General features: G+C 39.8%; 4 protein-coding genes across 11 annotated transcripts; 3 read left to right on the forward strand and 1 right to left on the reverse strand.

Moving 5' to 3' along the window:
• The first annotated feature begins 953 nt into the window (after positions 1–953).
• Positions 954–3,969, forward strand: LOC131329660 (cysteine synthase 2). The gene is made up of 6 exons (XM_058362924.1): positions 954–1,203; positions 1,313–1,387; positions 2,015–2,158; positions 2,462–2,851; positions 2,948–3,183; positions 3,535–3,969. Exons 1-6 carry the CDS (start codon positions 1,000–1,002, stop codon positions 3,755–3,757), a joined length of 1,272 nt encoding a protein of 423 aa, XP_058218907.1. The 5' UTR covers positions 954–999; the 3' UTR covers positions 3,758–3,969.
• A 1,352-nt stretch (positions 3,970–5,321) lies between these two features.
• LOC131329661 (DEK domain-containing chromatin-associated protein 3-like) lies at positions 5,322–12,064 on the forward strand. 6 transcript variants are annotated; one of them, XM_058362930.1, is made up of 13 exons: positions 5,393–5,487; positions 6,199–6,261; positions 6,482–7,126; positions 7,227–7,260; positions 7,825–7,904; positions 8,246–8,305; positions 8,507–8,632; positions 9,073–9,153; positions 9,271–9,345; positions 9,450–10,047; positions 10,279–10,391; positions 10,863–10,893; positions 11,613–12,064. In XM_058362930.1, the coding sequence occupies exons 3-13, from the start codon at positions 6,548–6,550 to the stop codon at positions 11,723–11,725; spliced, it is 1,890 nt and encodes a 629-aa protein (XP_058218913.1). In that variant the 5' UTR covers positions 5,393–5,487; positions 6,199–6,261; positions 6,482–6,547; the 3' UTR covers positions 11,726–12,064. The 6 variants fall into 6 exon arrangements, with proteins under 6 accessions (XP_058218909.1, XP_058218910.1, XP_058218913.1 ...); XM_058362928.1 differs by lacking the exon at positions 6,199–6,261 and adding an exon at positions 5,615–5,695 and having other exon boundaries at positions 5,417–5,487; XM_058362926.1 differs by lacking the exon at positions 6,199–6,261 and having other exon boundaries at positions 5,322–5,487.
• Positions 12,065–13,157: 1,093 nt separating this feature from the next.
• Positions 13,158–18,648, reverse strand: LOC131329662 (uncharacterized). 3 transcript variants are annotated; one of them, XM_058362934.1, is made up of 3 exons: positions 18,502–18,627; positions 15,985–18,393; positions 14,542–15,016 (listed from the first exon to the last, which is right to left on the reverse strand). In XM_058362934.1, exon 2 carries the CDS (start codon positions 18,370–18,372, stop codon positions 16,174–16,176), a length of 2,199 nt encoding a protein of 732 aa, XP_058218917.1. In that variant the 5' UTR covers positions 18,373–18,393; positions 18,502–18,627; the 3' UTR covers positions 14,542–15,016; positions 15,985–16,173. The 3 variants fall into 3 exon arrangements, with proteins under 3 accessions (XP_058218916.1, XP_058218917.1, XP_058218915.1); XM_058362933.1 differs by lacking the exon at positions 14,542–15,016 and adding an exon at positions 13,158–13,640 and having other exon boundaries at positions 15,985–18,648; XM_058362932.1 differs by having other exon boundaries at positions 15,985–18,648.
• Positions 18,649–20,854: 2,206 nt separating this feature from the next.
• On the forward strand, positions 20,855–22,544 carry LOC131329663 (vegetative cell wall protein gp1-like). Its single transcript, XM_058362935.1, has 2 exons — positions 20,855–21,339; positions 21,770–22,544. The coding sequence occupies exons 1-2, from the start codon at positions 21,033–21,035 to the stop codon at positions 22,189–22,191; spliced, it is 729 nt and encodes a 242-aa protein (XP_058218918.1). The 5' UTR covers positions 20,855–21,032; the 3' UTR covers positions 22,192–22,544.
• Positions 22,545–24,704: the final 2,160 nt, after the last annotated feature.

A 24,704-nucleotide genomic window follows, 5' to 3' on the forward strand; every position in this document is an offset into this window, starting at 1 on the left:
GTTTCGCTAAGATTTTTGGTTTTTTCTTGTTTTGTATTTATTCAAATTTTTTCGCATTTGTCAGTTTTGCACCTAATTTTTGTGGATTAACGAATCGGAAAAGTATAACAAATTGGAAAAGTAAAAAATTATGACTTTTATCCAAATACTATTTTAAATTATTATTCAAGATAAAATTCAAAAAACCGGCTTTTTTTTCATCGTGCATGCTAACGTATGATTTGTTTTCATTTTTTGTTTACTATTATTTTCACATAACACAAGTAATCAGGTGTGTCCAAGTAAGCAAACATGAGCTTTCTTAATCACTGGGAAAAAGTTTGATTTTGTCAAAATTACAAGAAATTGTTATATTATAAAATTAACGTTCAAAAAAAAATTTTTTGAAATAATTATCTCAAAGACTTTTGGAAGAGAAATATTTTGGGGAAATTTTAAACTTAATGTGGACCCATTTCAATTGTTTTTGGACTTAAAATAAAGGGAAAATAACGGTCCATGACGTGTTTTGATAATTAATACCCACTAAAGACATGCTGAGAACGTATTTTGATAATTAATACCCTCCAAAAATATTTTCAACATTAACAAATGTTTTTAGCTTATTCTCGACATGTATTAATTATCAAAACACGTTCTAGGCCGTTATTTTCTCTTTCCTAAAATAAAGGAAGGTCTACTTCAAGCCCAATTAAGTCCAAGAAGCCCAAAAGGCCCAACTTAACAACCCAATTGTAGACCCGGCCACAACAAATGAAAAAGCGTTCTTAGTAATAACGCTTTTAGTTTAACTGTCAAAGATTGCGGCTATGACACAAAAGTTAGCGGCCAACAGACAAAGTTTTCGGCTATCTGCAACTTACTAGGTCTGGCCGCAACAAATGAAAAGCGTTAGTAGTAACCACCCTTTTAGCGTAACTATCAAAAAAAAATTAAATCATTTTTAACTGACTTCGACGAATAAAACAAAACCCGAGATCTCGAGTTCGAACCGCCAAAATGGCACTTGTTGGAACCACAGGCACCGTTGTCGCAGCGGCCTCCATAGCCGCCCTCCTCTCCTACTTTCTCTTCTGCTCCAACTATCGATCCAAATCCTCGTCAACAAAGAAGAAATCAAAATCAAGAACTGGACTCGTTGACGCCATTGGCAACACCCCTTTGATCAGAATCAACAGCCTCTCCGACGCCACTAGCTGTGAAGTAACTTCCCGCCCTTTTCTCTCTCTCACTCAATCTGATTATTCTTCATCTGGGTTTTGCTGGGACTTGTTATGGGTGTTGTTTATTTTGGGTTTTGGTTGTATTTCAGATTCTGGGTAAAGCGGAATTCTTGAACCCAGGAGGGAGTGTGAAAGATAGGGTTGCAGTGAAAATTATTGAAGAGGTGGGTTTTTTTGGCTTATTAAAAGAAATAGTAGATAGAAATTTTAACTTCAAATTTTGTGTTCTGTTTTTTATGCCGTTTGTTGTTTTGGTTCAGCTAAGCCAAAATGCGTCAACGATTCTCATTTTATTTGTATCCTTGTAGAAGTGGTCTTTTTTTGGTGGTCACGGAGGAGAAACAATTATTTCGCTTTCTTTTTAGGTTAAGTTGATTATTGCAGACATGGTGAACAGAAATATGTGATAATGGGAAAGTAGTTTTTGCAAGATAAGATTAAGGTTTTGCTTTTGCTTGATTGGGCTTAGAAAATGAGAAGAATATACATCTGGAAAGCTATAAGCTGGTCATCAAGCTTTCACAATCTTGTAGTTGATCCCTTCCTGAAAAGTTTGTTGTTCTTTTTTCAGTCTATATTTTTTCACACTATTTCCCCTAGTGTCCTCTGATCAATTGCATTTCAAGATTAATTGTATGCATCTTATTGTTTGAGAGTAGTTACTCTTGTCTCCTTTCAATTTAACATTTTATTGGCTTTTGGAAATCTTAAGTGGAAGTAGGTCCGGCAGAAGGCTTGAAATTGTTACTACTGATCTTTTCCCACCCTTTCCCTGTATCACTTACATTTAGGCTCTAGGGTCTGGTGAGCTAGCTCGAGGTGGTGTAGTTACAGAGGGGAGTGCCGGGAGCACTGCTATAAGTCTTGCTACTGTTGCTCCTGCTTACGGATGCAAATGCCATGTTGTTATCCCAGATGATGTCGCTATTGAGAAAGTATGTATATTGTATACATTTGGTTTTGTTTCCAAATGCCTTTTCTTGTTATTGGCTTGTGTAGGAGTTTCCATTTACAGGCCCTTATTAAGTTAACAAGTACAAAGTTTCCACTGCTGCATTCAAAGTGCCATGGAACATGACTTGTTTAACTCTCAGAAAAGCGAAAATGGACTCTAAATTACTGATCTTATTGTGTAATTGTCCTCCTTTTACCAGTGGTTTATTTGGTTATGCTTTTTGCACTCCTGGGTTCAACTTTGTTTTTAAGTTTTCCCTACGTTGGCTCCAAACTTTTTTCAGTCTCAAACAATTGAAGCCCTTGGAGCTACTGTAGAAAGGGTTAGGCCAGTGTCAATCACACACAGAGACCATTATGTCAATGTGGCAAGGAGAAGGGCATTGGAAGCAAATGAAGTGGCATCAAAGCAAAGGAAGTCTAAACAAACAGATGCGGAAGATATAGAGCGGATTAACGGATATGAATCAGAGGGAGGGGAACAAAGTTCAGTCTTCTCAAGTGATTGCAAAGGCGGTTTCTTTGCAGATCAATTCGAAAACCTGGCAAACTTCAGGGCCCACTATGAGGGTACTGGGCCTGAGATTTGGGAACAGACTGGTGGTAATCTGGATGCTTTCATTGCAGCTGCAGGTACAGGAGGCACCGTAGCTGGTATTTCCCGGTTTTTGAAGGTCGTTGAATTGTTGTTTTCTTGTGCTGACAGATATTTCATTTTTTTCATTTGAATTTTGAAGTTACATATGTTTTTTTGTTTATTTTTTTTACAGGGAAAGGATGCAAACATCAAGTGTTTTCTTATTGATCCTCCGGGCTCTGGTTTGTTCAACAAGGTGACAAGGGGAGTGATGTACACCAAAGAGGAGGCTGAAGGACGGAGGCTGAAAAACCCATTTGATACTGTAACTGAAGGAATTGGTATTAACAGATTAACCCAGAATTTTATGATGGCAGAACTCGATGGGGCTTTCCGCGGTACAGATATGGAAGCTGTGGAAATGTCTAGGTCAATACGTAATCCACAAAACTCTGTACCCATGTATTACTCTCCTTGGGTCATCGCACAGATCACGAGAGGACATGAAAAGTTGGGAAGTCATTCCTAGTTTGCTGTGAATATGATGTAACAAGGGGGCTTGTGGTTGCCTTGTGTTGCAATTTTCGCTCTCTTTATTTCCCGTGGTTAAAATTTTCAAATTCCCCCAGAGAGATCATTCATTCTGGCCATTCTCATCATGACTGGAGGAAAAATGGAGAATTTCACCCATTACCTTAACCGCTATGTACATGTAGTGTATGCATTCAAGTTTATATATTCAGGCTTCTGATTGTGACGGTACTTGTTTTCATTTATCAGGTTTCTATTGAAAAATGATGGACTTTTTCTTGGGAGTTCATCTGCTATGAACTGTGTTGGAGCTGTAAGAGTGGCACAGTCAATTGGCCCTGGCCACACGATCGTGACGATTCTTTGTGATAGCGGGATGAGGCATCTGAGTAAATTTTGCAACTCTCAATACCTTTCTGATCATGGCTTGACGCCCACGGCTACTGGACTAGAGTTTTTGGGTCCCAGATGAGATCGAGGTCAAATCAAGTCCTGCTCTTTTATCTTCTTTGGAGAGTTCCTTGATGTAAGATATCACTGTTCTGCTCTCATTTTTTGTAGTTGCCATAGGGCAGTGCCTTGTATTCATCCATAGAAGTCTGGTATTTTCTTGTCATGAAATTTGGACAACGGAATTAGCTTGAGTTTCTTCAGATAGAAATGAAAAACGTTTGATTAATGACCTGTTTTCAGGGTTTAAGTGGTTTCCTATTGCAATTTGGCTGAAAGCTAACTCGTTGCTTGAACGGGAGCATAGCAGCAAGTAAGGGACTTATTCTTTCAAGTTCGTAGGGTTGACTCGCACCATCGGCAAAAACCCTTAAAGACAACAGAAGTTTGCCTGATTGCTAATACAGTATATGCGTAAATTGGCCCGAATGTTTTGAGTGATCGTTGAGGAAAACTGCATGTTTAGTCCTCTGTGATCCGCTTTGGTAGTGTTTTACTTGAAATGTAGAGCGTTCCAATTTCCAGTAATCCTTTTGCTGCGTGTATTGGCAGCTTCAAACAAAATGTTCAAAAGCCCCTTTTCAATATGCCAATTTTGCCTCTTGTTTTCGCATTAAAAAAGAAAAAGAAAATGAAGAAACAGATTTGAAGGATCAAATAGCAACCTCTGTGATGTGCTTGAACCTATAATCGCCATATAAGTAAGATGTGAATCGGGTGGTGGAGACCACTACAGTTCTCATTCTGATAATCTAAGCTGGTTGGAAATGTGGCCTAATGAGATAAATATGTATCTCTTGTTAAGTTGATTTTTAAATGAGTGATTTGTGTGTTATACGAAATGAATAGCTCGGATTATCAAAATAGAGTCGCGGGATCTCACAGTTTGAATGTCCTAGGACCAAAGAGAAGCTTTGATTTATTCATTACTCGTATTTTTCCAATAAAGATGTGAAATGCATTCACCTTAAATTCGTAGGAAGAGCAGTAATGTAATGCTGCCGAGTATTCCCTACAGAGCGGCCGATCCGGCTGTTCATCTCGTCAATTGACGATTTAAATATTAACCGAGCAATGGTCAGCTCGGTACAGCTCTACAAGGAGATGCTCGGTAGCATTTTTCCTATCGAAGAGCTTCCTCATCTGGTTCAACTACAGGACTATCCTGCCATAACCACAATCCTCTTATATATTCGTGGATCCTACACATAAGAATACGAATCGTGTACAAAGTGGGGCCTACATGCATGTGAGAGGATTTATGATTAGAATTGTGGTTTGTGGTTGTATACCTAATATTTCTATAATCATTGTAGTAAAAACAGTTTGAATTTTGAGCTGCTTCTTTTCTAATCTGCCCTCTTGAACTCAAACAAATTTATTTTGCTTAGCCTTATTTATTCTAATCAAAATATAAACCTGAAAAAGTCTCTTGCACTAACAATTCTTGTAGGTCAATTCATACATGTCTTTCATTAGTCAAATTTTCCGCTAATGGACGGTGAAATAAAAACTGCTTGATATTTAATCACTGGTAAATTAGTCCGGACAATTTATCGAAAGTCCTGCATGTGAAAACAGTACCCGTGTTACTAGACCCGGTTTTTACATCCGGGTTTGAAGCTCGGATCCCACGCCGATGTTCCAAACGCGATATCCTTCGTAAATATTGTAACGAGAGAGAGAGAGAGAGAGAACAAGCAGTGGGAGCAGGAGTCGGGAGAGAGCGAAATATTGTGGCTCAAAACCCATGTAAGATTCCAAATTTCCAAATCTTTTCGTCCCAATCACTTCACAGTTTGTGGGTTTCTCTTGCAAATTCTGTTGCTTTGTTCCTAGTACTATCTTATAAAAGTGGTAAAGGCTGCATTTTTAACAGCTTAGGGTTTCATATTCTCCTTCAGCATTGCATGTTCTTCAACTCTCTTTCCAATCTTCAGGGCTTCTTGGGTTTGATTCTGTAATTATTATTTCTCTCACAATTTATGGTTTTCTTTTGCAAATTCTGTTGCTTTGTTCATAGTACTATCTTATAAAAAAAGTGGTATCGGCTGCATTTTTACAGCTTTGGGTTTCATATTCTCCTTCAGCATTGCATGTTCTTCAACTCGCTTTCCAATCTTCAGGGCTTCTTGGGTTTGATTCTGTAATCTTTATTTCTCTCACAATTTGTGGTTTTCTCTTGCAAATTCTGTTGCTTTGTTCATAGTATTATAAAAATGGTAAAGACTGCATTTTTACATCTTAGGGTTTCCTATCCTCCTTAAGCATTGCATGCCCTTCAACTCTCTTTCCAATTATCAGGGTTTCTTTGTTTTAGTTCTGTAATTTTTATTTCTTTATTGCCGAAGGTGATTAAATCGGTATATTTTTTTTCATGCATCTGTATCCTCTCTTTTTTGGTGGGATGGGGTGGTTTTTGTTCATAGTAATATAAAAGTGGTTAAGACTGCATTTTTGCAGCGCAGGGTTTCATCTTCTCCTTAAGCATTGCATGTTCTTCTCAACTCTCTTTCCAGTTCTCAGGTCGTCTTTGGTTAAATTCTGTAATTTGCATTTCTCAATTGCTGAAGATGATTAATTCTGTATTTTTCTCGTGCATCTGTACCCCTTTTTGGTGGGATCGGGTGGTTTTTGTGGAAAGATCTGGTTCTGTGGTTCACTCATTGGTTTATTTGTTTTATCTTTGTTGGTTGGTGTTTGATTATGTTAGGAACTAAAATCTAAAAGTTAATGGTTTTGAAAGTGTTTGTTGCTGGTCTAAGCTCTGTTGGATCTGACAAGAAAAGAATTGTGTTGTATTTGATAAAATATGGGTGAAGAAGAGACTATGAGTGAAGTTGCTGAGGCAGCACCAGATGGGAATATCACAGCAGAGCATAAGGTTGAAGATGTTCCTCAGACAAAAGAGGAGCATGTAAAAGAAATGGAAGAAGATAGAAATGATGAGAAAGCGGGGACACAGAAAATGGATGTGGACGAAGTGGGAGAAGAGAACAAAGAAACAGAAGAAGAGGAGAAAAAAGAAGAAAAGCAAAGTAAAGGAGAGGAAGAAGAAACGAAGGAAGACACAAGAAGTGATGATATGGAAGAGGAAATGAAGGCAAAGGAAAACGAGGAGAACGAGGAAAAGGGTGAGGAGAAGGTGGATGAATTGAAGGAGGAAGAAGAGAGGGATGGAGAGAGTAAACAAGAGAAAGTATCCAAGGGGCGTGGAAAAGGGAGGACTCCCGGGATCAAAGCCAAGAGCATTAAAAAGGAAGTGGAAGAGGAGCAGCAGAAAACCCCCGTGACTTCTCCAACTAACCGCCCTGTACGGGCAAGGAAATCTGTAGAAAGGCTTGTTGAATCCTTTGAAATGGAATCCGTGAAGGAATTTCTTATTGAAAAGGTGTTCCTTTCATCCAGTTTGCAGTTGAAACTGTTAGTATAATGAGCAATTTTTGCAGTTCTGTTTGGGATGTAGTTGACGTCTTGCCTCGTAATTGCAGGGTCGTGGAGCTGCACTGAGAGATATACCTAATGGTAAACCTCTTGAATCTTTTTTCCCCAACGCTTACGTAGTAGTTGTGCCTGTAAAACATTTGCTTAGGATCCTATTCTTATTGATGTATTACATAAAACTTATCTAGACATATCTTGGATCATGGAATGGTCATGTTGTCAAGAAATTATCCTCATGTTATATCATTCAGAAGATTAATGATTGGGTGTTTTTGGAATAAGTGGAACTTTATTTAGTTTAAAATTTTAGAAGTGAAAAGAATGTTTTGGTTGTTGAGTTTCTGTGCTTTAGTTTTCTCTGCTTGCTGGAATGTTTTAAATTTTTAGCTTCACAGTTCTGTTTTAAAATATTACGTATGGTTTGAGGAGTTTTATTTTTGTGCAACACAAAATGTTTCGAAATCGATTTCACTTCATTTTTCTAGGTGTCCATCCCTATGCTTTTGTGCTAGTGTAGGTGTACCCTAGTTAGTAAAACTCTCAGCATTTCCCTTATTTGATACATCCTGTTGCATTTGACAACTCTTTATTTCAATTCAATAACTGAACTACCTTTCATTGTGTCAACCATGATATCTGTTTCAGTGGCCTTCAAGTTATCAAAAAGGAAAACTGATGAAACTTTGAAATTGCTTCATACAATTCTCTTTGGAAGGAGGGGGAAGGTAATTTTGTTTGAATCGTGGTTTTGCTTTGTCTCCCTTTGTCTATGTTTTTTTTTCAATCTCCAGTTAGGAGGTATTATTTTGAAAGTGGAATGAGCTAGAAACATAACATTAACGTAGTGAAGCTTTGATTTTCTGCCAATTCCCATAACTTTTAGGAACTTCATCTACTTTTGACAACGTGCATGCTTCAGTCTGTTATAGTTACCTTCCTTTAATTTGTTGAGTATTCAACATTGTTTCATCATGTTTCCCATTTAAAGTAGGCAAAGAAAAGTACAACATAAATGGAAAATCAGAAAATTTACTTTATTGTGACTCTATGTCATAACTTTGTGCAGGCAGCTCAGGTCAAAAGCAATATTTTCCAGTTTTCTGGCTTTGTGTCGACTGAAGATGAGGTAAAATATCCATCTTTGAGATTCTAGGGCTTTTTGGGTAATGTTTCTTCCCCTTTTAATTAGGGCATTTATCTTTTTTGCATTCCATTAGATATTATGATACTACTTCTTGTTTGGATTGGTGACATGTGGTAACCAAACAAAACATTTGAGCTTTTCTCCATTTTTTTTTTTTTTTTTATACTTTCACTGTCTTTGCAGGAAAAGCAAAAGATCAAAATGAAAGAAAAACTCGACAAATGTGTTAAAGAGAAGTTGTTGGGATTCTGTGATGTCCTTGACATACCTATTGCAAAGGCTGATACAGTGAAGACTAATACAAGGAAGGTTTGTTGATATCTGACTTTTGCATGTTTGGCATAGAAAGTTTTTCTTGGGGTCTTGGGGTGACAGTAACTTTGTCCGAATTCTAAGTTCCTCCGTTCCAACAGGAACATATGTGCAGTGTTTCCTCACTTTTCCCTAAATGCTTGCTTGATATCCTAAACTTAATGCGTATTGGCTGGGTAGATGATCAACACACAACACAAGCATCTTCATATGCATTCACATGCCACACACTTACGGTCAGTCTTTTTATGTTTGACTGTGACATGAAATACTGGTTAAAAATTTGATTTTCCGTTTAACTCTTCTTGGAACACCATCTAGAAGAAAAACATCAATATAATTGCTTTACGGGTTGTTTGATTAGTATCATTGCAGGTGATCTGCTCAAAAGGTGTGCTGTTCTGTTGTCATCATGAAGAGTTTATTTGTGCATGCAGGAAGATATTATTGCAAAGTTGATTGATTTCTTGGCGGCCCCTCAGGCTACAACCACTGAGTTACTTTCTGAAAAGGAGCAGGTTAGTTAACCCCAAGGGGCAACTTCTGCTGTTTTCTTTAATATCAACTGCTCCTTTAAAGAAAATTGCTCTTTTTTTCCCGGCTTCTTATATGATCTATGCTGTGTCCAATACCAGTCAGGTAAAGGAACCAAGCGCAAGAGGGCAGGCAAACAGAGTGCAGGCAGCACACCATCAAAAGGCTCCGCTAAGGTACCGTTGTTAGCAGTGCAATTAGATCTGCAGATTATATTTTTACTTACTTCATCGTTCATCCCTTCATTTTGCATTCTTCTTTGGCGTGGTTTATTTTGCAGAAGAGTAAAATGACCGAGAAGGTATCTAAAGAGGGAGAGAAAAATACGTCGCCTGAAACAGGAGGCGAGTCAGAGGAAGGAGAGGAAGAGGAAAAACTAGAAGAGAATGGTGTCCATGAACTATCCAAAAATGAGGTACCTGATCACTCTTACAGTGAAGAGAACAAAGATGAATTTGAGGATGAGCCTGAACAAGAGATTAAAGGTAAACGTGGTTCAAAAAAATTATCTGCAAAGAAAGAACATGCTGGGACGGCAAAAACCAAGAAAGTTGCTACTCCAAAGAAATCTAGCCCACCCACTGAAAGAACATCACTGAAATCATCATCCAAGCGCTCTGAGGTTGATGATAAAAGTGATGCTAGTCCAAAGACATCTGGGAAGAAGAGAACTGATAAAAAGACAAAAACCAAGGAAGTTGAAATTTCAAAGAAATCTAGTCCACCCCCTAAAATTGCGAAGTCATCATCAAAGCTTTCGGAGGTTGATGATAGAAGTGATGCAAAAAGTCCCAAGACATTCTCAAGGAAGAAGAAAACTGAGGTAGTAAAGGAGAAGTCCTCAGCTCCAAAGAAAACTTCTTCCATGGAGAAAACAGGTAATACTCATTTTCTTATTTCGTTGCACACACTTTACTTATATTCTGCTCATCAGAAGTTCTAGTACAATGGTTCTGTGTTATTAATTTTACAATATGTTGTAAGGGGGTTGATATATTGTTTCAAACTGCAACATAAGTCTCCATGAAATATTGCAAAAGTAGAGATCTGGTGGAGAGTTTTGTCAGCTCAGTCAACAGTCTGAAGCTGTTTTCTGTTTTTTTGCAAAGGTAAAAAGGCCGCAAAAGGGAAAGACAAACCTAAAGGAGATAAGCTAAGGCCAAGCGATGATGAACTCAGAAATGCTATATGCGACATTCTTAAAGAAGTTGACTTCAACACGGTAAGATTTTTGACCTCTATTTATTTTACTTAAAAATTATCTGAGAATACCAAGTAAACTACCATGCACTGAACGTTGAGCTAGTATCCCCTGCCTCTTTACTATAAAAAGATGGGGAAAAGGTGCACAGTGGAGACTTGGAGGATAGAAGTATTTCTAAGAATGTTCTTCTGCAGTACTGGGGAACAAATTGCAATACTAGGATTTTCTTTCCCATGAACTCATGCGGAGCTTTTGGCTACACTTTCTTACATGAATGACATATGAAAGCAAATAGAAATGAGCATATTGTGATTGAAGAATGTCGACTATCCTCATGTTTTGGGGCTTAGCAAATTTAGTTTCTTTTCTTCTTACTATGCTAAAAAAATTACCTTTCTTTCTTCCTGTGCTAAGCAAGTAGTTATTCATCATTTGCTGGTGTATTTTGGTGGATGATAAAAGTTCCATCTTTCGTGCTTTGTTTTGCAGGCAACTTTCACTGATATTCTGAAGCTACTTGGTAGGACTTCCACCCTTATTACTGACATACTGAAGCTACATTCTGAAATTGTAGCCTCCCCCTGCGCCCCCCGCCCTTTTCCTTCCTTTTTCTAACAGCCTAGAATTTCATTATTCGAAGTTAAAACCTTATAAATCTAGTACATATTTCCCCCTTATTTGGTGCTCCACGAGGCTGGTGGAGAGACAAATGTCATATTAGTTTGTTAAATTTCGTGAAAATATAAAGGAGACGGGTAAATGTGTCTAATTAGTTGCATATGGGGCAACTTTATTGAATAAAAAGAGCCTTGCAAGTACTTTCTTTCTTTAAATCAAGGTTAAAAACATGAGTTAGGTTCCGGTGAGGGATCCCTCATTTTAATAAAATGAGGGACTCCCCTTCCCGATTGAATTTCGATGATCCGAGCCGCTCAAAGTGATCAAAACGTGATTTTAAGGGTCCCGGTGAGAAATCAGCAAAAAAAATGACCGGGAAGGGCTTCATCCGAGCAGTTTTCATTAAACGGTTCAAAAAAAACTGCTCGGATGACGCCCTTCCCGGTCATTTTTTTTGCTGATTTCTTGAGGGGCCCCTTAAAATTACGTTCTGCACACATTGAACTGTTCGGATTTTCAAAATTTGATCGGAAAATGAAAGCCCTTCATTTTGTTCCCTCACTTGAAAATTCCTCTAAAAACATATCTTGGGATTTTCTTATTGTATTGCCTTTCTTTCAGCTGGGAGATACAATAAAGATCTCACACCCAGAAAGTCTTCAATAAAGCTCATGATCCAGAATGAACTTACCAAACTAGCAGATGAGGAGGACGACAGTGAAGAAGATGATTAATGCAATGCCGATGAATATGAAACTCAACCTCCCAAATGCATGAAGGCCCGGCTGCCAAGTTGGAAAAAGCCCAAGAATAGCTATTAGCTTTCACAATCTCTTTATTCCCAACTTACATCATGTTTTACAATCTTCTTTTCTTTTATAAATGCTTACTGACTGTAATTTATTTCCAGCGGGTGAAACATGTTTTCTAGATATTAGTAGAGATATTAGTAGAGATTGGGTCTTGGTATTCTGCAGTATCACAGTTACTTTGTAAACTAACATAAGTTTGTAGGAATTCTCCTATCTTTTAGCTTAATGACAATTGGCAAAATATTCTTGTTGATTATTGAATGGGAGTGTTCATAGCAGAATTAGTTTCGCGGGTTGTCTGCTATCAGGATATAGAATCAAACGTACCCTAGTTTTCACTTTGGTTTTTTGCTGGTGGGGACATTTGTTATTGTTATGCTGGTCATTTGTTAGGAAACATATCCTCTCCAAAGGTGCTGCTGGTGCCTCATTTGTGAGCTCCTTGTTGCCCCACTTCTATATTTGAAATTGTGTATTGTTTTTGCTCCTTGTTCCCTCCGTCTCAAATTGCTATGAGTTCTTTAATTTGGTGCAAAGAATATCAAAAAATTACGACATCAACTTACACATTTTCCTTTGTTTACACTTTCTGAAATCCAAAACAGAGATTTTGAAGTGGACAGTATCGCAAACTTAACTTGGAAACTAATGGAAGGTCAAATTCACCTTGATTTATCTTTCGTGTTTGATTTGATTTCAAACAGACATCAATCAAGTCAATCCTGAGCTACTCCATATTTTAGTGAGTTTGCTTTCATTACGATTTTCTAGACCGTAAAAACTTGACCTCGAAGGGATTAGAAGACGAATTCAAGCTTAAATTGTTTTTACAACAAACATATTTCGGACAATTTTAGTTAAGAGGAACATCAGTCAAGCAGCAAATAATTGAAATACAATTTTTTCATCTGTTATCTTTTCAAGGCCTGATCAATGAAAGTAGCTTTAGTATTGCATCTTACTCGTAAGGTAAATGTACTCGTCGATTTCTTTTGTCCAACCTCGATCTGAGTCTGAATACTCACATACTAACAAGGAGTCCATTTAACTTCAAGAACCATGTTAATTTGGCAGAAGACAGAACACTGGATTCGCTACCATTTACGACCATTCACAAAACCGGAGAACTATCAGAAAAGCTGTAAAAATACCATAGAGACCCACAGCTGACACAACATAAGGTCCATAAGGATGATATCCAGTAACACAACATACTATTGATGTAACGAGAGTCAAAATATACCAGAAAAGATTTCACATAAACTGCAAAACCAAAACCATCTAAAAATATTCCTCTACAAAAATAGAAATAATACAATCAGGTTCACAATAAAGAACATGGACAAACAGGGAATTCTGAGGATACAAACGATTTTCTGGATTCAAACTGTTAAATTTCTCTTACTGTACACGAACACATTGTGTGGTCGACATGGTTATACCAAACCCCTAAAATAAAGGGAACTAAATACAAAAGAAGAGTAATACAACAAAATCTCCAAACAAGAAAAGGGGAATCAGCAACATCCTTAAGAGTTAAATCCTATTACATCACATTCAACACAGTAAATTCTAAAACAATCCGCCACAACTCAGGCTTCAGCATGTTCTAGCCATAACCATCATCCATAACATTGGTTCTGCTCATAGTGACATTTAACTAAAACATGAAATGGAAAGAAAGTCTTAACAACTAAGATAAGAAGTCCACCCCTAGATCCGCAATGAGGAAACGCCATGGAATAAATCTCTAGCATATTAGTTCATGTGCTCCTTGTCTTCAAGACAACCAAGGGTTGCTGAACAGCTTGAATTGCCACGCCAAATATCCTTCAAGCTGAGAACAAATGAAACAAACGAAACTGTAAGTCAGCACAATCAGTAACCGAGTTCTCAAAAAAATCCAAAAAGCAGCACATATTTTGGCTTATCATACCGCCCAAGGTTAAATAGTTATCAGGTCCCTAAGAGAACAACCATGTTTCCAAAAGAGCAATGACAATCTTAGAAAACTACATCGCTCACTATAAAATGTTGGGAAAGATACTATGGCGAGATTCGATCAGACACAAAGTTTGCAAAGACACAAGTATCTCTTCTTGAAATACATAATCCAAAAACCCATCAAATATAATCCTTACTAAATTACAGCACATCGAAGTGCAGTTCCATTCAGCATCATCAAGACTATGACTTACCAAGCACAATATCCTTCAGCACCATCCCAATGTGCTGGCAAACTCACCAATTGAATTTCCAAAAATAACACAAATCCACGGTCCACTATTTGGCCACTACCACCCAATCTATTATCATAATCAGTCCAATAGCTGTCCAATATGGAAGTCATAGATGAAAGAATTCTGTGTCCAAGATTGCATTTAATGATTTTCGTGATTGTAATGATTTTCATGATTGTAAGTACATGTCATTTACCAGGTTTATGGGAATCAAGTGGAGGTTGTACAAAGTTTTTGACCACTTAAAATAGTGCATGAATGAGCTAAAAGGGGTAACTGGATCGATTGCCAAGTAAAATAACGACGCTCAGTTAGAAAGCTTGCACCTATGAACTACGAGGTCTCCAGACACTCCCAGCCCCCAAGACCTTTGCTTGCAAGCGGTTGCTGGTATTTAGCTTTACCCTATCACACAAAGATTGGTTCGAGTTCTTCCTTTCCAACCAACGAAAATCAATAAACTACTATATAGTCATACATATGTCATGAATTGGAAAATTTCACTCTGCAAAGTCAAAATATATAATCATTAAGAGACCACCAAGGGGGTGCCACCCATGTATATACAAAGCCAACTATACAAGAAAACAATAGCTCGAAAAACAAAACAATGTACAAAAAGAACAACATATACAATTCTGTACTCCCGATAAAAAACGCATCAAAACTTCAAGGGAAGGCACTTCCAGCCACCCAAGGAAACAAAAATCTCGTACATTTACACTTAACAAAAGAATCTTCTACACACTAGAAGGAATGACAAATCTTTTCACCACACATACACCAAGTCAAGAACAACAGTGAAACGTCTCATGCTCTCTTCCTCCATTGTCTACTCTAATGCCTCTCCAAGTTCACAAAATTATCTGCAGTTTTCAGGATCCAAGACAGTCTGTCCAACCCACGCCCAACACTAAAGGCCATGTATCTCCCCATTCTATACTGGACAAGGTCATCCACAAACTTGCCATTTCTTCACACATGAAGCAAACAGAGAAAATGATTAGGCCTACAAGATACAAGAAGCTACGCAAGTATAAACAGTTTTATCTGGAAGGCCAAAGCATACTGATTACATAAGCCTTAGATAGAGGACATTAGCAAAAAACTTACAGCATTAGCACCTTCAGAAAAGGAAAAAAAAAAAAAAAAAAAAGGGAAAAGGCAAAATAAAAGCTAATGTTTGACTGAGATTGGACTCAGAAAACAGACAGCTATAGGCTATGATTGCCAAGTTGCAGGACCAAATGTGCAAAATCTAACTTGCAAGCTGGCCCTTAACCTGGTTCACCAAATTGGACAGGAAGAATGCTGAAAGAGCTGCTTTCTCCAAATGCCAAAGTTCAACAAGGTAAAATGGATGACATCATGACACTTCACAAGTCTCTACATGTTGACTATAACTTATGCGACCAATAAAAGGAGCACTAATTATAATTTTAGTTGTACCCAGAAAGGGTAGGCACTCTTCCAACTTCAGAATTTCTGTTTTGTTTTGGTCCTGCCTTTAAATATGAAGGGGAGAAATCTGTAAACTTAGAAAGCATACCAAGCCTTGTATAACCTAGTGTGGAAGCTCAGAATCTTTTGAGAATGTATCCTCGTGGCATCACCCAATGCAGTGCCACAATAAGTGAATCCACTCATGGAGAAATCTCAATCCATCAGTTTAGGAGCATCAAGCATGTAATAACATATTGTAACATGGGAGGGTACAAAATTCTAGCGACTGCTACAATCGAATGTTTAGCATGAATCTCCACATGAAGCAATATGACCCATTATTTGCAATCTGGCTGCACAAGTAATGCCTCAGAAATTTTGAGGGCTAATGCAAGTACGCATCACAGAATTAACACTTCAATCCGCCATATCCAGAACTTTACACTCAAAAAATTAACACAAAGGGTCAAGACCAAAATCTATAGTCAGATAACTTACTCATTCCATGCACCAAAAGAACTGTCCCCTGCAAAGAAGCAAACAGGAGATGACGCATTTTGAAGCCATGAAAGATATCCCAGAGAACAGCTATTCAATGCCCAAGATGACAACTCCAAGGAGAATCAAATGAACCCCTCAAACCCAGAGGTGGACTAGAAGCCTGAAATTGAAGCAGAGTCAAACTAGTTATTCTGAGGCCAGACGTCGCCTCTTTCCATAGTCAGCATCCCGTGATCTTGAACGCTGCTCCTCCTCTTGCGGCAACCGCGACTTGCCATGTGTCCTTGATGAGCGCCCCCTTTCCCACTCATCATCATATTCTGGTTCACGGTCCCTATACCTGTGATGATCCACATATCTGTCTCTCTCATCCCGATGCCGATCCCGATCGCGATCCCGATCGCGTTCTCGGGATAGTTCGCGGTCTCGATCTCGGGAACGTTCACGGTCACGTGACTGGTCACGATCACGATCACGCTCTCTATCTCTGTCATCACGGTGCCTTCTTTCGGACCAATCCTGATCTTGACCCGTATCTTTCTCCCTAGGCATGTCCCTTTCGTAACCAGGGTCTCTATCTTCTCGATACCTTCTATCGGAAGACCCAGACCAATCCCTTTCTGAGCCACGATCTTTTTCCTTCATAGCATTAGGCCAGGGTCCTCTATCATGGCTTACTTCTCCATACTGATGGTCAGATACAGCTTCTTCCGCATAGCTAGACTCCCCTGCCCTGCCAACATGCTCCTCTCCAGCCCATCCAGCCATATTAGGATCAGACCACATTCCCATATTATGACCCTCAACACCAGTTGTGGGCATCATGCCCATTCCATTCATGGGCATACCTCTTCCAAAGAATGCGGGGTTCACATGAGGAGCTACACCAGGCAAACCCACACCTCCCACAGGCGGGAATGAAGACAAAATCCCAGAAAAGGGAGGAGTTGGACCAGGAAACCCTCCATAACCCGCCATTCTCCCCATAGGTCCAAACGCTGGATCAAAACCCTGACCAATCATAGCTTGATGGTGCAACAAAGGAGGCGTCGCACCAATCCCCTGCCCAAATCCATTTCCACCATTTCCGATGATACCACGTCCAGCCATTCCAGTGGGCCTATTTCTCATTGGACCAGGTGGCCCCCGACCTCCCATCCCTTGAGCATTGCCTCTCCCCCAATTTCCTCTCCCAAATCCTCTGTTGTTATCAGCACCACCTTGGTAATTGCCAGATCCACCTTGATAATTCCCAGAGCCACCTTGATAATTTCCACCTCCACCTTGATAATTCCCACCAGTTGCAGTGTTGCTGCCCCCAGTTCTACCTACACCATCACCAACGCCCCGTCTTACTGGACCGAGGGCACCCTGGGCAACCTGCTGGTTCCTATTTAACTGGGCTTCTCCCATTTTTTTTACACTAAATGGCGAGGCAGATGCAACAACACACGGACGCCCATTAAACACGTGCCCATTCATTCCCTCCTTGCAAGCTGTAGCAGCAGCAGAATCATAAAACTCAACCTGACAATAACCTTTCGACTTCCCACTCGCCTTCTCATCGAAAAACTTCACCTCCTTCACCGGTCCATACTTGCAAAGCTCCGACTCAAGCTCAGCATCCGTAGTCCACCAATGCAAATCCCCAACAAATAGAATTGTCCCTCCCCCTCCTCCTCCGCCTCCAATCCCAGCCCCAACCCTAGTTCCGTTTCCATTCACAAACGCACCGCCACCAGCACCATTCACATTCCCTCCTTGCCTAACAATCCCTTCATTCTCCATATTCCCTCCAGTTTTCACACCAGCAGCAGCATAAGGTTGCTGCCCAATCCGTTGACCTGCCACGCTATTATTACCATTCACAGTCTGTTCTTCTACCTCACCCACTTTATCCAATGATTGCCCTAATTCAACCCTCATCCCACCACCAACAGGCGGCAACACCCCTCCACCACTAGACCCCCTCACAGGCAACTCATCACCTCTAAACCCTACCTTCTCAAACCCCTCTTTTCCAAAAACCCTACTAGAATCGCCACCGTCACCGCCCCCTCCAACATCCTTTTCCACTTCCCTATCCCCGCCACTCTCTACCTCACCACTACCCACACCGGGTATCACTGCACCCGACTGGACCACCGTCTGATTATTATTCAGCGGCGGCTCAGGCAGGGACGGCTCGACCGTCTCAACCGTCTCATCGACCTCCTCAGTTCTCGCCCCTATCTCCTCGTTGCCACGCAACGATTGGAGAAACCCCTCGCCGACATTGACGTCGTTATAGAGATCCTCGTAGTCGTCGTCCTCTTCATCGGCGACGGCGGAGATCGCCTCGTTCCGATGGAACTGATCGCTCAGGTCTCCTTCGTTTTCGTCCATGGCTTATCCTGAGCCTTACGGCTAGGGTTTTGTAAGAAAACAGGGGGGGGTTTTATCGATTAAAAGTGTTTCCAGAAGACAAAAACGGAAATGAAGAAAACAGGAAAACAGGAAGAGATCAGGACTTACCAGAAGGTGTGGAGGGAGAGAGAGGGTGAGAGAGAGAGGGTGGGAGCAAACCCTAATCTAGAAGGTTCGTGAGCGACGAGGAGATGAGGAAGAGGGGATTTCTTGTTCTTTTTCTTTTTTTACTTCCGTGGGTTGGTCCGATTCTAACGTGCGCCTTGGTGCGCGTTACGCACTCGTTTAATTGAATCAGCAGCTGTGGCTATTGCAACCGCTGGACATAGTTGTGTGCACAAGCGGAAGTATGTCGTGTGTGTTTTCTAGTTAGTTCTAAGAAATTTTTGGATGCCGGGTGGGTACCACGTGGGCGTGCTCACGTGGTGTCTGAGCAGTCCATTCTTATCGTTCAAAAATATATTAGATGGTCCAGATTGAAATACTCTCTCTTCTCTTTTGAGCAGTCCAAAACCAAAATAGATGGTCTGAATGTGCCGAACGGACACCACCTGATAGTGATACCCACCCGACACTTGCTTTGTTCGGTTAACATTTCAGTTTTAGTTTTAGTTTTAGTTTTGTTTTTAATCATTACCCTATTTCTTTCTCCAATCATTACCCTATTTTCCTAATTATTACTCTCTCATCTCTCTCTATCTCTCTCCAATCATTACTCATATCTTCAATCATTACTCTATTTCTCTCTCCACCCACTACCAAAACTAAACTAAACTAAACTTTCAACCAAACAAAACCATCGTTAGTTCCACTGCACTATGTACGTACACGCAAGCCACGTATGAGGGAACATAGTTTTTTTGGGGGTAACTGGTAACGCTGAATGTCAGCGCTAGATTGAGTGCACTTCGACTTATTCCGGAAACCTGAATCCTATCGAATTTGAGTAAAAGAGTGTTGTTCGAAAAAAAATTTGGTTAATACTAATATACTAGTGGCCTTGAGTTGTTTTTTTTTTTTTTTTGCTCAACTAGTCGCCTTGAGTTGTTTTTTTTTTTTTCCTCAGCTGGTCGACTTGAGTTGTTGAAGAGCTTGATTGATTCTCTATTTTATGCAACTTAGGCGAAAAATGATGGAGTTTATCTTTTGTGTGTGTTTCTTTATCAAATTCGACGTACCTTCTGACTAAATAAAGTATCCATACTCATATACTATTTGTATGATAAATTTATAATTGTATGAGAAATTTATAAATTGCACGACACGATAAGAACATATACCATTGACAAAAGTGAGAGTAAAAATGCATCATCTAGATAATCTCCTTAAATTTCTCCATGTTCATAGCTAAGTCTCTTGTACGCAATGAAGGAATCAAAAACAACAGGAAAAAGTAAAAATCAAAAGACACAAAAGAAAATTGCCAATAGACAAAAAGGGGGTAGACTCTTTATTTGCTGAGAGAGAGGTGCTCAACAAGACAACCACCACACGAAAACTCCCAAATATTGTTAGCTCACGTGAATATTACTACTGGCGTTTTCTCAAGGTTTTTTTTTTTTTACTTTTTAAATGCAGTGTGTTTCATGCCAACTTGTGCGCACCTCGGACTAATTCATACAATTTCTCACACAAACGTTTTCACAGACTTACGCGCGAGATGAGATAGTCGCAATAATTGCTCGTAGAGATAATCAAACCCGTGACTCTTAGAAGAAAGCAAACTCCTAAGTTCCAAATTATGACCACTAAGCCAGCCCTAGGTTGGTTTTCTCAAGACTTGATTGCATGAACACCGAAACCTATTCACGAGAAATCTAGCATCTTCAAACGAACCTATTGATTATTAATTTTGAAGTTTTTGAGAAAAAAAACTATTATATATATATATATATATATATAGAGAGAGAGAGAGAGAGAGAGAGAGAGAGCCCCGTAAGATTTATAGAGCAAATCAATGATTAAGATTTATAAAGAAATAAGATTTAAAAACTGTTCTCCTTTATTATATAGATTATAATAAGGTTTGACAAATGAGCACGGTGGTCGCCCGAATCCACCCGCCCATGGGTGCATCATTGCTTACATGTGGAGGAATTAGAGCACCATTGACGGTGTCCAAGAGGGAATGAGAGATACTCCCTATAGAGTCGTGCAGAGCAGTCGATTCGGCCACTTATCACGGCAATCTACGGCTAGAATCTTAATAGAACCATAGATTGTTCAAATATGTATGTGATTAATATGTGGTCAGTTTTGATTAGAGATTAAAGGCCTGATGAGTTGCTTTGCATCCGCTCGGCAGCATTTCCAAAGAGAGTAATTTTTCTTGGCTCAGACGGGACCAAAACAAGCCACAGTGCCAAACAAAGTGACAACCACACACGGACCAAAGAGTCAGTCACGTACTTCCAAAGAAAACGGCTACATTAGGAGCCAGCCCCTAACAATTCTACCCCACCATCCCCAACGGTCACCCAGGCAGGGCTCCAGCCTTCTAAAGTCGCAACGTTTACTGCTGGTAGTATAAAACCGTCTCTCTCTCTTCTTCCGTGTTCGCCGGACAGAAAACCCTTAACAAATTGCTCAAAACATTCCCATTTCGATTTCTTCCCCAGTCCCACCAAAACCCAAAAAAGATGTTTAAACTATTTGTCGCGATTACTTTATTGGTCTTGTGCGCGACAGATTCCGGTACGGCGCAGCAGGGCAACAATGCCGCCCCTGCACCGGCACCCGGTACTTCCCACTCGCCCTCGCCGGCAACTTCTTCGCCCCCGTCCAGTTCTCCGGTGTCGGCTCCGGCCAGTCCTCAAGTATCTCCTTCGAAGCCTCCGAGTTCGTCGCCACCGACTGCCGCTGCTCCCGAGATTTCTCCCGCGATGCCCGTTTCTCCAACGGCCAGCCCGTCTGCTTCGCCGGTGCAATCCCCGACGCCTTCGTCCGGTAAGAGTACTGTTGTGACAACGAAATAGAGAAAAAAATTGAATCATTTTAGATTGCGAAATTCGAGGTCGATGGAATCAGAATTTTGAAATTGAGTGGACGAACATTAAAAAAAATTAAGTACAACACATAAAAGCCAAAAGGCCATATAAACACTAGCATTATAGTATAAATTTTAAAACGTGGGTAAGGCAGTTGGCAGCGCTCTCAAATAAAACTGTAGTTCAAATTTTTTTATTTTTTACGATTGTCCAAGCTCGTGGAGTTGCGGGGCTTATCCCGGGCTGGCCTTGCTCAGCAGCCCTCCAGTCCATTCATCCTTGAAACGGCTCCGATACCAATTACGATTAAGATTGTATATTCATTAGGAACTCCTTCAAATTTTGTGTCTTTATTTAATTGCTTGTCCTTATGCCTTTCTTCATTATAGCTACTCCGGCGAATCCTCCGGCTGCCGCGAAAACGCCCGTGAGCACTCCGGCGCCATCTCCTACGGTGTCGTCTCCAGCGAAACCTCCTACTACAGCAGAAACTCCGGTCGGCGCTCCGGCATCATCTCCAACGGCATTAACTCCGGCGACCCCTCCTACTGCAGCAGCGACACCGGCGAGCACTCCGGCACTAACACCGGTAATTTCGCCGGCGGCGGCGGAGGTTCCGCCGGTTCCTCCGGTCCCTGCAACACCTGCGGAGGCGCCGGAGATGTTCAAAAGCCCACCCAGTCCGTCGGCGGCGAGTTTGTCTCCGGAGATCGCTCAGGGTCCGATTCAGGACGAATCTGGTTCGAACTCAAAGTACGAGGGTCGGGTCATTTTCAGTGGGCTGGCTCTTTGGGCCGTTTTGGCATTTTAAAACTCGAGTACTTATATACTTGTATTTATGCAATTATTATTGGGATGTTGCTAATGCCAAAATCGTTTTTGTTTGTGTCAAAATTATAGCCCGTAAAAAGTTTTTTACCTTATAAATGGTACAAGACTTTTACGCGCTGCAATTTTGACACAATAAAAATAATTTTGGCATGATCATTTCCCTCGTTATTGTATTAATTTTGTGATGATTGGTGGTGAAGTAGTAGTATTATTCATTTGTATATTTGGTTGGTTAGAGTATGGCAATCTATCCTCCCTTGGACTGTTTGGCAAACCTTCGTGACGATGTTTCGAATTCTTATCCATTAATGGATAATAACTACTTCCAGCTCAGATTTTTTATTTTTTTCATGAATGTACACATATTTTGATTTGATTTTTCTTGAATATACCCGTATAGGAGTACATTGAGGCATTATTATTTACTTTTGGACAAGCACTTGTGGTATTTCACACATGTTATGATTGGTAAATACTGTATGGCTCATAATTTTTGCGTCGGTAAATTAGTGAAAAAAAATGATGAGTGATATGTTGTGATTGGTGTGAAGTATTGCTCCAAAAGTACTTAATAACCTCCCATATCTAACCCTCTTATGATTCCCTGATTGAATTTTTTTTGTTGCATGTACGGGTCATCCGTACACGTAATTCACTAGCACTTAAACTTCATGTGTTTCTTGCGCATCACTTATATACCGTGTTACCGTATGCAGCGGGTTAAACATGATCAATTCTCGACATGGCCATCTCTATACCAATTTATACTGTCTGCCATTTTCTTAGTACCAAAGAGATCCATAACAAAACTTGCCAAAATTCTAAACGCATGGGGAATGATTTGTAAAATACATAGCAATTGGATATGTTGTACTCGTTCGTGCGGATAGTTCATTCTTAAATCAGTCAAGCAGCACTTGGTGGGTGGGGGACCTATTAATATTCTTTTCTATATTACTAGTATTGTCTTGAGGATCTATACCAGACTCGACCGGACTGAAAATTAAGTTAACGGACAGTTCCGATCGGGTGTAAAGGTCTGATTCGGGTCCGAAATCTGAAATTTTTTTTGTAGTCGGTTAGGTGTTGGGTACACCTGAAAATTTGCTTACCAGGCCCCAACCCAACAAAAATCCGACCCTGGACAGGGCTACTGAGGATCTTCTGGGAAATTTTTCATATCATATCATATTTCATAGACAAACAGGCCACAGAGGCCCATTGGAAAAAGTGTCGGGAGTATTTCTTTTTGCATAAATAATCATCTCATAAGAATTGGGAATGGTGTTTACAGTGGTGTATACAGTACCGTGCTGCGCGTTTTTAAGCCGTCGGATCGTGCATCCGATGACTCGGATCTCATCTCGGCAATGAACGGCTCTCTGTCGTTGGTTGCCGAGATAAGATCCGAACCATCGAATGCACGATCCAACGGCTCAGAGATACGCAGCACGGTGCACAGCCCCAATCCGAAGTCCCATCTCGTATATCGATGTTTTTCTATGTATGATTTGTTGATATATGTACTTCAATTATTGACGAGGTGACTCCATACACAAAGGTACGGGGGCATGCGACACCATGGAAAAAACAGAAGTTGCTACTTCTATGTCATAAATTTTGATTAACTAAAAATTGACTTTTTGTTCGATTTGGGTTTGGAGAGAGATTTTTTAGAGTAATGAGTGAAAAAAGATAGTGAAAATTTATTAAAAATGACGTACAGAAATTTTGAGATCTCAAACGAACTGGTAAACTTTATTGATACTTGTAAACTGTATCGATGTATTTGTAGTAAAAAATAAACGTAGCATTGCCTCCTTGTCATCTCTTTACAAACTATAGTGGGACTATGCTTTACTATTTCTGTATTATATTGTTCAAAACATAATTTCCTTTTATATTTGTTTATTATACTTCTTTTGAGTTCAGACAATATGGATTCTCTACTTTCAAAAATAAAATTATGGCATATGTCTAAAAGAAAACAATTACTATTAGTAAAGGGAAATGGTTTAAGCAAAATTGCAGAGGCGTATAAGCATTTAAATTTTATGAATGGCCCCATAAAAAAAAAATTTTATGGCATAAGTCTAGAAGAAACAATAATTGATACACATAGCTCAACTGTTTCCCTCTCCCAATGTTCTTAAAATCGCTAGGCACACACCTAGGCGCCCAAATAGTCGGCTGTCTAATTTAGGCGGTGACTAATCAGCCTAGGCGGCCGCCTTTTAGAACACTTCTCTCATATGACCTAACCCTAAGAAGTTGTCAGGTTTCAAACTCAGAATATATGAGTTTACAGGTTATCCGTTATCTTGTTGTCACTTAAGCTACCCTCGGACCTCGAGGTCAAGAAGTTTGTTATCGATAATGTGATAAGAGAATAAATTCTTTACACTGCTCGTGTAAAATATTTATTTCATCCAAATCAATTGTATTGCGACACGCGTCAAAACAGTGGTCCTAATTAATAAATTAATAAAACAT

The sequence above is a fragment of the Rhododendron vialii genome, chromosome 6a (genome assembly GCF_030253575.1).
Source record: "Rhododendron vialii isolate Sample 1 chromosome 6a, ASM3025357v1".
NCBI classification, from domain to species: domain Eukaryota; kingdom Viridiplantae; phylum Streptophyta; class Magnoliopsida; order Ericales; family Ericaceae; genus Rhododendron; species Rhododendron vialii.

Coding starts and splice junctions, on each gene's coding strand:
- LOC131329663 (XM_058362935.1), top strand. CDS start 21,033: ATGTTTAAACTATTTGTCGCGATTACTTTATTGGTCTTGTGCGCGACA. Junction 21,340..21,769: donor ATCCCCGACGCCTTCGTCCG/GTAAGAGTACTG, acceptor TCTTCATTATAG/CTACTCCGGCGAATCCTCCG.
- LOC131329660 (XM_058362924.1), top strand. CDS start 1,000: ATGGCACTTGTTGGAACCACAGGCACCGTTGTCGCAGCGGCCTCCATA. Junction 1,204..1,312: donor CCGACGCCACTAGCTGTGAA/GTAACTTCCCGC, acceptor GTTGTATTTCAG/ATTCTGGGTAAAGCGGAATT. Junction 1,388..2,014: donor CAGTGAAAATTATTGAAGAG/GTGGGTTTTTTT, acceptor ACTTACATTTAG/GCTCTAGGGTCTGGTGAGCT.
- LOC131329661 (XM_058362926.1), top strand. CDS start 6,548: ATGGGTGAAGAAGAGACTATGAGTGAAGTTGCTGAGGCAGCACCAGAT. Junction 7,261..7,824: donor ACTGAGAGATATACCTAATG/GTAAACCTCTTG, acceptor TATCTGTTTCAG/TGGCCTTCAAGTTATCAAAA. Junction 8,633..9,072: donor TGAAGACTAATACAAGGAAG/GTTTGTTGATAT, acceptor TTGTGCATGCAG/GAAGATATTATTGCAAAGTT.
- LOC131329662 (XM_058362933.1), bottom strand. CDS start 18,372: ATGGACGAAAACGAAGGAGACCTGAGCGATCAGTTCCATCGGAACGAG.